The sequence below is a fragment of the Ctenopharyngodon idella genome, chromosome 23 (genome assembly GCF_019924925.1).
Source record: "Ctenopharyngodon idella isolate HZGC_01 chromosome 23, HZGC01, whole genome shotgun sequence".
Classification (NCBI taxonomy): domain Eukaryota; kingdom Metazoa; phylum Chordata; class Actinopteri; order Cypriniformes; family Xenocyprididae; genus Ctenopharyngodon; species Ctenopharyngodon idella.
In genome coordinates this window covers 20,738,040-20,749,817 of record NC_067242.1, presented here as the reverse complement: position 1 = coordinate 20,749,817, position 11,778 = coordinate 20,738,040, and the positions used below count along the sequence as shown (strand labels likewise).

Genomic DNA, 11,778 nt, shown 5'->3' with positions numbered 1-11,778 from the left:
ATCTCTGTGTTTGATTCAAAACAGGCAGAATGCCAGATCTAACGAGTTGTACAGCTGGCGAAAATAACTGTAATTTTAACACTTTTGGTCAAATATTGCAATATATGCAATGAATGAGCATTCAAATGCTAACATTTATCAGTAATTTTAAACAAATGTAGTGCTGCTGGGAGATTGTCAAGAGAATATCACGTCACTCAGTGTTTAACTGATCTCGCATAGAGGAAGACATCTTCATGGACTTCTGCTTTTCTTTGACTGCACTGCTCTGAGGTAAGACTTGTCTCTTATGAACTGATCTTTTTAAAAGTATAAATCATAAGAAATGTGTTGTAAACATTATGTTCATGACAACAATTATTAATTTAATAAAGATATTAATCAGGGATGGGAGAGTCTGCAGTCTCCAGTGACTATTAACTCTTAAAATCTCTTTAGTTAAACACAGTGATAACACTCAAGCTGGAGATACAATTCATTGCTTACAGTTGTGGACAGAGTAAAAACAATTTGTTGTAGCTTTTTTTTTTTTTTTTTTTTTCAGTTAAACACAGAACAGAAGTTTTAATTTCTTTCCTGTGTTTGTGTCAGAGCTCCAGTGATGTCTGTGTTCCAGATCATGTCCTTCATCATCATCATCATCAGCTCTGTGTTTCTACACACTCACTCAGGTTGGTCAATGTTACAATCAGTTTATTATTTTTTTGATCGATCACATTTACCAGCAGAACCACTACTGATATGACGACACAAGAGGGAAAATAGTGTGCAGTCATGTGATTGGCAAAGGACAAGAAAATGTATCAAGTAAAAATTACACTCAAATTTTTATGTGTTCATCAGATAAAGCTATCATATGGCTACAGAGGACTTTAAATGCAGGGAACAAGTCATATTTAAGACATAATTACTTTTATGGTGCTTTTGTCTTTTTTGAAGTTTGACTTCCCTATATATGTCAGTGTACACTTTTGTTGTGTGCAAGAGCAGTATGAAAAAACAATCTTTAAAATATTTATTTTAAGAAAAATAGTCATGCAGGTTTGGAAGAACATGAAAGGAGATTTTTCTGAATTTTCATTTTTTGGGTAAGCTGTCCCTTTAAGACCTTTACAGTCATAATGCACTAATGTGTTTTTATATTCCAGCTGATAATCTCTACTCTGCTGTGATGCCTCAAACAGTAACAGCTCTGACAGGCTCTTGTGTGCAGATTCCTTGCACATTCACCATCTCTCATTTTAAGGACAAATGTAACAAGGCAAAATCTATTAATGGGATCTGGCTAAAAAATAAATCAAAGTTTGCTGACACAGACAGTTTAATAGTTTTTAATAGCAGTGAAAACATCATTAGAGGATTCAGTGACATAGAGATGACTGGTGATCTCAGTGAGAGGAACTGCACAACTGTCTTCTATAACCTCATGAAGAATCATTCAGATCTCTACTACTTCAGACTGGAAATGGAGCCAGATGTGTTCAAAGCAACGTTTTTCCTCGATCAAGCTAAATCAACTGATTCAAAAAAGACTGTGAAGATCACTGTCATAGGTAAATGTCTTCTCCATTGTCTTTAAAATACAGGTTTACATTTACATGTAAATATTATTTACATAACTAACATCAACCTAACATCAGAAAAAAGTTTTCTTAATGATGAACAATCATTTATTTCTATAGATTCACCACAACCTCTCATCCTTAAACCCACTGATCTGAAAGAAGTGATGGAGAACACAACAGTCAATCTGAACTGCTCTGCTGAAGCCCCCTGCCCCAAACATCCTCCTACAATATCCTGGTCCAACATCCCTGAATCTGCCCACATTACAACACAGTTACAGGAGAAACCTGATAAAACCCAGTCAGTGTTTTCACACATGACCTTCAAAGCTTCATACATGGATCACAGAAGGAACATCTCCTGCACTGCTACATATCCAAGAAATACACCTGATGACTCAACTGTGAAGACCACCGTGATGCTACGAGTCCTGTGTAAGAGATTTGACTTCTTACTTCCTTTGACATAGCTCCCCAAGTAGAAGGTGACGTTCTTGTGACCTTGTGCAATGCTCCCTAAAAGTTCTCTAAAGGTGACGAAAATTTCGAACCTTTACAGGACATTAGGGACGTTCCTAAAACGTCCTCTTTTGGTAGTGAAAGTGCTGCATTTCCTTATATGACTTTAGGGGGACATTCCATTTTGGTTATTTTATGGTCACATAAGAACGTTACAAAGAGGACATTTGGGACATTAACAGAACCTTCCCACACGGTCCTCTGTTGGTCATTTAATAACGTTCTTGATATGAGTTTAAGGGGACGTTATATTTTGGTTATTTTATGGTCACACGAGAATGTTGCAAAGATGACATTTGGGAAGTTAAAAGAACGTCCTATAGTAATTCCCTGAAGGTCCACCAAATAACGTCCCCCAAACCTTAAAAGATCTCCACATCGTGACTGTCTCTGAGCGTTCTGGGAACGTTACCAGGTGACAGGTTAGATGTTGATGTTTTATAGAAAATAATAAAGTTTGAAGTCACCGTTATGGATGTGAGTGTTTGCTTTAGTTGGGTTCTTGATTCTTGACATTTTAACATTAGATTTTCTTTGGCTGCTTTAACTGTGTTTCCAAAACACGCTTGTTACAGTAAAAATTGTAAGAGAAATTCTGGTCAGGTGAGTTTGGTTATTTAATGATGATGATTCAATCATCATGGAGTGTCCTGATTCACTGATCCTCTCCAGAATCTAAACTCTGAGTGTGTTAACTGTTAGATTTATCTTTTTTTTTATGAGTTTTGTCCTTTTTTTAAAATTCAGACAGACTTTTAAGCAGTGTCTTTTAGACTCACACAGACATCATGAATAAGCGTATAAACCTCAACAATGGTGACAATAAACAAGAATCTTTTTTGACTTTAGTAGCTTGTTTTGTGATGCTCAGAGTTAATCTGTTTATCTGAAATTTTGTAACCATTGTTGAGGTTCATACGCTGAATCTTGATGTCTGTGTGAGTCTACATGATCCTGTCTGAATAATTTCTGCATAATGACATAAAAACTTTCAAAATATCAAAGCAGGACAGGATTTTACACAGTATTATATAACTACAATAACATGAAAAGAATACAATATTCAGAGACCAGTGAATAAGTATGATGAAATCATTAACAATAAGCAACTAAATTCATTTGATCAGATTTTTCTTTCTCACAATTTTTTTGTAACAAATGCATTTTAGAAACACACAGTTACAACAACTGGAAAAAAGGTAAAGTTAAAATGGCAAGGGTCAGGAGCCCAACTAAAGCAAGCACTTACCTCCATAACGGCGACTTCAAACTTTACTATATTCAATAAAACATCAACACCTCATTAAGAAGTTTTGAATGAAAGAAATAAAGTCAGAGTGGTTTGTAAGTGAAGATGCTGAGCTCTAGAGAGATCTATTAGTGTTTACTTTTCTGTTTCTGTTATCTGATTTTTGTGGGTCACCACTGTGCTGAAGAGTAGAGCCTGTGCTTCAGTCAGTGATGAGCTGAAAAACACTGATGTTATGCTGCATGTTGCTTTATTTAAAAGCAGTGACTGTGTAGTTGTTGATGCAGTGATATAGTAGTTACATTAGTTCATGCATGTGCTGTTGTCAGCTAATGACTTATTACAAGAGATTTGCATTTTACAGAAAAGGTTTTATAATAATAATAGAGGAAATACCTGTAAAATGCTTTTTTTTTTTTTTTTTTTTTTTGTACGACATTAAAGAAAAATTAGTTTTTGTTTGAACAGCCACTTTTGTTAATCAATTTAGCTCTAATTTTCAATTCAATTTTTGACAAGGGCAGCAGGGACGTTCTGGGAACATCACAAATAAAATATGGTTCCCTAAACATTCAGAGAACATCCTGAATGTTCTGTGAAGGTCCGCCAAATAACGTCGCCCAACCCTTAAAAGAACTCCACATCGTGACCATCTCTGAACGTACTGGGAACGTTACTAGGCAACATCCTTAACACCAGTGGGGACGTTCTAAGAATGTTCTGGGAATGAAAAGTTTCTAGCGGGGTCTATACGTGCTTAAATGCACAAAGTGCTGCTTAAATAGAATTTGGTGTTTAGCTACCCAGAAAGGTCTAATGCACAGGTGTTTTACTATTTGTCCATGTATGTGCTTGTGTTTCTGTCAAAGTTCCTCCAAAAGAAACTCGCATCACCATCAATCCATCTGCTTCAGTCTCTGTTGGCACTAATGTGACTTTGACCTGCAGAAGCAAAGCCAGTCCATCAAATGACATGAACTACACCTGGTACAAACGTGGACAGGAGATGCCTATAGCTCGGGGAAAGAAGATTAGTTTCATAGTAACTAATACAGTATTGTACTTCTGCGTTGTTCAAAATAAATATGGCAGTCAGTCATCAGCAGAGATCCAGCTCACAGTTAAAGGTGAGTTTACACAGTCTAAATGTAGAGAAGAGGTCATTTACAGATCTAAAGCAATGAAGATTATTTAAAAAGCAACATTCTGTCCAGTTACAGACATTTCACAGGACATGGGACCAGATAGACACTCTATGCCTATGATTGCTGGTTGTGTGGGAGGAATTGTGGCAGTTCTTACACTCTCTGCTCTTGGTTTTTGTGTAAGGTAAATTTAGTCACATTTTCAGTTATTCAATCATCACTGAGGTCATTGTGAAACAGACCATTTTCAGATGTATTTAGCATTGTGCTTGTGTTAGTTTAAGCATTAGCCACAGTTAGAACATATGATATTTGGTAGTGTTTGACTTCATAAATTGATCAGATCAGCTTTTTTTAAAAAAGCATTTTAATCTTGCACAGTCAAGTTTTCAGTTTAATTATTTATTTCCTCTCACAGGACCAGGACAAAGACACACAGGGGAGACAATGTTGGAGAAAAAATTTCCTCAAATCAGGTTTGTGAACTTCCTCAAACACCAGTCATTTCACACCACTACACGAACAACCACAACGTTTTTTATAGATCATTGTCGAGAGAGTCACTTGTTTTAAGACCGAGCAACTGAATCGTCCAGCGTTCATTTGCACGGGCCATAACTATAAGCTCTGTAGCGGATATGAATGTCCAACTGACACTTTTTAAAACACTATTTATTAGCAAGGTAACAAAGATCGGCAGTTTAAGACGTTAAATTCATAAGCACATAACACAAGACAATTCTCTTTACAAATATAAATGAGACTTTATTGATTATTCTAATACATAAACTAAAATCTAACACAAACTCATGCACACACATATTCACACAAGAGTGAAATGATGAAATCTCAAGTTTCTAGCAATATATGCACTTCATAAGAACTGATCTGAACGAACGAACCATCAGTCATTAATATAACACTTCTATCGCTTCTTAGGTGGGGTTATTAGACTTTATATCAATGCACCAGTGAGAATCTGGAGGTATACTTGCATTCGTCGTTTGTATCTTTAAATGGGGAGTCCCTTGTCAGCATCTTTGGCTTGGAGAAAGGTGTTTCTCAGTTCTTTTGATTTGCTGCAGGTCTTTTCAGGTCCAGATTAATGTCATGGGAAGCCAATCACGTTCTGGTGTGCTGACGGAGGAGTGGAGTCTCCCTCATGGCTGAAGTTTGACGTTTTGAGGCAGGCAAAGACTGTAGAGTCATTGATTAAACTTTGCGGCAAAACTTAACATGAGACTCTCAACGGAAAAGAAAGGAAACTAAGTAAAAGAAAGAAAATTAAGTGAGTGAGACAAGAGTAGTTGCATGGCTTGAATGAATCTGTTTGGTCTTATTTGCATCTGATCTTTATCTGCCTTTGTCTTGTCTTCATCGTCTGCTCTACTCATCTTCTTTTCATTCTGGTCTGTCTAAATTGTTTTTGTTCGTATACTGAATTTTTAAACTGAGGTTTTTGTCCAACCTCTTTGAGAAGTTCTGACCAATTAGGTATCATCTTTGTTTCAGAGGTGGCTTTTCTCCACCTCTGACCATAAATTATATGTTATCTGTAGTCTCTTAACTTTTCTGCTCTCAGCAAAGAGTACAGAGAGCACAGTGTCACTCAGAGGTCACTCAGAAGAAGAAGGCCTGTTTTGAATCGATGTTTAGGGGATCAAACAACCTCTGCCGTTGTCTTGGTGGGGCTCGAGCTGTGCCCTCTGTAGTATTAGGTTCTATACGGTAACATAATATTGCATTAACCAGGTGTGGAACTGATATTGGGTGTGTTACGGTATTGTGGGAAGTTGAATAAAGAAGTCATCAGAAGTTATGGCTGGCTGTTGCATCGTCCTCCATTAGAAAGGTTGTCGTTGTACCTATTAAACAACAGAACACCCTCTTCAAACCAATCCGTCTTTTACAAACTGCTTAAGGTTGACATTTTCTTTCTCAGCTAGGCTCAACTTTCACAAGCTTGCAAGGCCATAAAGTACTTAGCTGGGGGTTTTGTAGACTGAATGGAGCCGCAAATGAAAGATCCTCTGAATTAGGGTCCTGAGTGTTAATTCGGAATTCTATGGAATATTCTGTTTGAATAAATCATCTGCAAGATTCATTTGTGTCTGGTTCACCCTCAAATCCTACACTATAAAGCAGAGGCTCTCAATTCTGGTCCTGCACATTTTGTTTGTCTCTTTTAATAACTTTCTAATACACATCTAATAGAACCAAATTATATAAATTTTCATATTAAACATCACATCAGACATTTATCACTCAATTTAGCACTTTTAAATGTGACTATTTATGTTAAATAAATAATAACTTAATATTTAAAATGTACTTGGATGTATTATATACATGTGTATTGTCATTTATATTGACAAAGCATTTCCTTTTAAAAATGCAGTAATATTTAGAGCCCAAGCCACTAAGGCGCAGGGGCCTATTGTTCTCCTAAGGATTATTATTATTATTATTATTTATTTATTTATTTATTTTTTATTCAACCTTCCAGGGCTTTTGGGGGGCCTTAACGTGCTCAAAAACTCTTGAAAATTTGCACACACATTGGAATCTGCGGCCATTAGGACGCCGCAGAGGCTGGGACCTGGGCGTGGCATGGGGGCTCGACAGCGCCCCCTTGAATGGGATCTAAAAACTTGGCCGTATATCAAACACGCTTGCATGTATTAGTATGAAACTCAGTACACATAAAGACCTCATCGGGCCTAACAACTTTCATGCTCTTAGTTATACACCAGCTCAACAGGAAGTCAGTTATTATGGTTTGTTTGAAAAACGCATGCTGTGGAATTTGATATACTCCTCCTAGGCGATTAATCTGATCACCACCAAACTCAGTCAGCATGAAGTTAAGACATTGATGATGAAAAATTGCCAGCGGAATTTTGATATCTCGAATGGTTTGGCCGTGGCGAGGCAACGGATTTATGGCGAGAAAAGGGAAACACGAAATGTGTTATAATGTCTGCATACATTGATTGATTTTTATGAAACTTCAGCTGTGTGTTCGTTGTAGAAGTCCGATCACATGGATGTGACTATTATGAGTCAAAGTTATAGTGCCACCAACTGGCAGCAGGAAGTGTGTCACTTTCAAAATGCTTTGAGATCACCCTCTTTTTTTTACCCGATTTGCTTCAAACTGCATCATAATAATGTCAAAACATGGCTGATGTAGACCTGTGAATGTATTTGTGATATCTTAAATATTGTTGCCATGGCAACATGTCAAACTTTAATAATATTCTTGAGTGTTTTTGAGGCTCTTAACATGCATCAAATTGCATGAAACTCGACACACATCAATATTGTTGACCAGTAGACATGGACAAAGCTTTAGAAACGGCCGTGGTGGAGGGGCTCAGTAGCGCCACCTTTTGACAAAAGTGGGGGGGTTATTTTTACCTACAGTCACCAAACTCGGTACACATATTGGTCTCATTAAGCCGGACAACTTTCTAATTTACAGTCATTAGCTCCGACCAACAGGAAGTCAGATATTTTGGTTTGAATGTGGATTTTTCACACACACTCTCTCTCTGTCCTCCCACCCTCCCCCCTCAGTCTCACTCTTTCTCTCTCTCTCTCTGTGTGTGTGTGTGTAATCATATGGGCACCAACTGCTGCAGTAAATGTGGTGTATTCAAATGACTTTGACATAGTCCTTTTATGTTTAACTGTTTTAAATGCCTATTGCCCGCCGTGCACAGTTGCCCTGAAGCCAACAGGGTAGCGGTGCCACCGGGCTTGGGCCCGCCATCGTTGCTTGCAGCTATATTTTTTGTTTGTTTTACAATGGATGTACAATGAACATTGACTTAAACTATCTACAAAATTACTAATATTGTTCAAAAATGTTATATCAGAACTAATATATATCTTGTTCAGTCAGGAAACTTTAGATTGTGCAGGCTGATAGGTCCTTTACATACAATTTGCTAGCAAACACATTTACTACACGGCACAAACTGATTGGTCTCTGCAGATTCTGCAGCCAATGAGCTTGCTTGCTAAACATTTAAATAGTGTGGTATACACCTTATTTTGCAGTGTGAAAGTAAGATATTGTAAGAAGTACAACTGAAGGCGAGTTGAAGAACCTACGTGCAGTTTATTAGAACAAAGTAGCAAAACTTAATCCATGGCGTGACAGATTGCTTTTGCACTTCAGTTCAAGCAGAGTGCATGTGAACTGACCATCTTTTCTGCTTTACTACTTACAACACAAAGTTCCGCTTTACATGTTTCAACCGCGGAAAGGCATCAATAAAACAGTTCGTAAAAATGTCACATTCACAGTCACATTTACTTCAGAAAAGTCATTCAATGTCCAAAACCTCATTAGTCAACTACAAAAATGAACTTGAGGAGCATATTGCTAAATGTATGTACTATAGGCTATTGCAAATTAATTGCATTTGTACTTAACATGTGCTTCAATCTTAAATGTATAAATCCATTTTATGACAGCTACCATTTAAATGTGTAGGCCTATGGGTCGACATGGGAACCCAGACATGGGTCGTGGTGTAGTGGCAGACTGTGGCGCATTGGTGGGCATTGACCATGGAGCAGTGGTAGGCCTGGATCATGGAGCAGTGGTGGGCCGAGCTCCACATCTGCTGGATCTTTGGGGGACACATGAGTGGTCATGGTGTGACTTGACTCTGGCATAGCATCCATGACATGGAGAGGCTCTGGCATGGTGACCACGTCGTGAAAAGGCTCTTGAGTGGTAGCCATGATGTGAAACTCAAAAACGGCCTCTGTGGTTGCATCATGGCTGATGTGAAACTCAGGAACGGCCTTTGTAGTCATATCAAGACAGACAGGGAACTCAGGGACGACCTCCATGGTCATATCATGGCAGATGTGAAACTCAGGGGTTGAAACAGGCTCTGGAGCAGACTGGTGAGATGAAACAGACATTGAAGCAGGCTTGGGAGCAGACTCTTGGGCTGAAGCAGACTTGGAAGCAGACTTTTGGGCCGACGAACAGTATGGGGCCCAAACGCACATCGTGTCCATAGCAGTGACCCTTTACTTGGGACAACCGTCGGAATTACCAGCAGCACCCACTGACATAAGCAGTGCATCTTCCAGACTTGACACCAGTCTTGTGCACCTAGGACCTGCCTTAGGGGCCGTTCACACAGAATGCGTTTTTCTATTCCAATGCGCTACTTTTCCATTGTTTTTCAATGTAAACACGTGCTTGACGGACGTGCATGCGAGCTTCTGTTTACAGTAGCAAGTTGGTATGACAACTGTTTTATTTGACGGCAACATGGCAGTGGAGGCGTTCATTATTATTATCAAAACTCGTATCCATCAATTCTGCTGTTTGCCTATTTCTGTTATTTCCGTTATTGTCATTATTGCATCACGTCTCAAAAGCGCGCCTCGAGACCCTCGTGTTTTACGCTGCGCTTTTTTAAAAACCATTCCTGAGCGCTGCGTCTCGTGTTTTTAGACGCAAAGACGCGTTCTGTGTGAATGGCCTCTTAGAGGCTTCATAAGCAACATTCATAAAGACTGGAAACCCTGACATGACATCCAGGACTGCTGAAGACTCAAGCATAACACACTTATTGGCTGGAGGCTCTGGCATGGCAGCCATTTTGTCTGAGGGCTTAGATGTGGTGGCCATCTTGGCTGAGGGCTCGGGCGTGGCATGAGGAGAACAGGCACTGGCTTGGCAGGCATGATGTGAACAGGGTCTGGCTTGGCAGACATGACATGAACAGGTGCTGACCTGGTAGGCATGAAGTGAACAGGCCTTGGCATGCAGTAAATGGCTACTTTGTTATTCTTATTATTAAGACAATACATTAAAAATAATATGTTAAGAAATACCATTTGAAATATCAAGGAGCACAATGAGCTGTTTTGTACAGCTAAAAAAACTGGAAGCAGATGACACAGGAAGCCAGACACATTCAATTTGCAAATGGTTACGCTCATTTTTATGTTCAAAATAAGATGGATAGTGTTTGCTGTAAGCTGGTCCTGCAGCACATTATCAGAGTCCCTCCGAAACCCTTTACCTCCACAGCTGCAGCATCAGCATATCTTACATGCTCATAGCAATGTGTCTATGTATCTATTGGCAGTAGGAAGTCCATACATATTCTGCAGCAGCAGCATCGTACTTAGCAGATCTAGTCAGCTAAGACCAAATACATTAACATTGTTATATCCATTAACTATTCCTAGAGTTGTCATGATTTAAATGCTGGTATATATACACCAAATATTTTTGTTTTAATTTTTAGGCACAGGATGAAACTATTGACAGGAATTCCACATATGCTAATGTCCTCACCGTGACCAACCAGGGACAACAAGATCTCTGATGATTATAGTGTGTGTGAGTTTGCGACTCAGTCCGACCACAATACAGGGAAAGACTCAACTGAAGAAGACAACCATGAAAAAGGTTCAGATGTAATTTATGCTGAAGTCTACGTGATACACAAAAAACCAAAAGCCATCAGTGTTGTGCATGAGGACATTTATGCTCAGGTGAAAAAATAATTTTTACATCTCACAGCAAAAATAAATAAATAAATAAATCAAAATAAAAGTTTATTAAAAATGTATTTTATGCTATCTCTTTATGAAAAAAAATCCTAAACAGCTACTTGAGGACAATTACAAAAATGAGACAAAAAACACAATTATGCTTGCTTTCAAATGTAAATTAGAAATTCTTAACATTCTGAAATGACTTGTGTTATATTTCTGTATGCTTACATATTGCTACCTGTCTTATGTGAAAAAATATATTCTTCTTTCAGCTTTATATTTTCTGATGAATAATGAATCTTTTATTAAAAAACAATGAGTGACTGCATTTCTTTCTGTTATAATAATGATGCCTATTTTTCTGTTACTTTGTTGCAAAAATGTACATGCAACATTTTAACTTTTAAAAAATGTCTCTACAATATTCCAAAATAAATGAATAATAAAAGGGCAGTACTGATTTGCGGTTGATTTATACATTTGTATAACTGAACGAGGTTTGAGGACTAGGAAACATTTGCACAGCACACTTCAAAGTCACTACCTTATCACAGTTGTCTTTTGTGAAATGAATTAAAGTGACTGGTTCATGAGTAAAAAAGAGTAGCCACAAGGTCAAGTTTGGAATAAATAATGACAGGAATTTCATTTTTTTGTGTTGAACTATTCCTTTACAGTCACATATGTTCTGTTGTTGTATTTCTTTAAGGAAATTATACTACCTAGTATAGATGTTACTATAGGCCTATATTAAGAG

General features: G+C 38.0%; 1 protein-coding gene across 1 annotated transcript; it reads left to right on the top strand.

Annotated features, from left to right (window-relative positions):
• Positions 1–255: 255 nt before the first annotated feature.
• Positions 256–11,474, top strand: LOC127506377 (myelin-associated glycoprotein-like). Its single transcript, XM_051882832.1, has 7 exons — positions 256–671; positions 1,149–1,553; positions 1,683–2,000; positions 4,203–4,460; positions 4,548–4,662; positions 4,897–4,954; positions 10,769–11,474. Exons 1-7 carry the CDS (start codon positions 602–604, stop codon positions 10,847–10,849), a joined length of 1,305 nt encoding a protein of 434 aa, XP_051738792.1. The 5' UTR covers positions 256–601; the 3' UTR covers positions 10,850–11,474.
• The last annotated feature ends 304 nt before the right edge of the window (positions 11,475–11,778 follow it).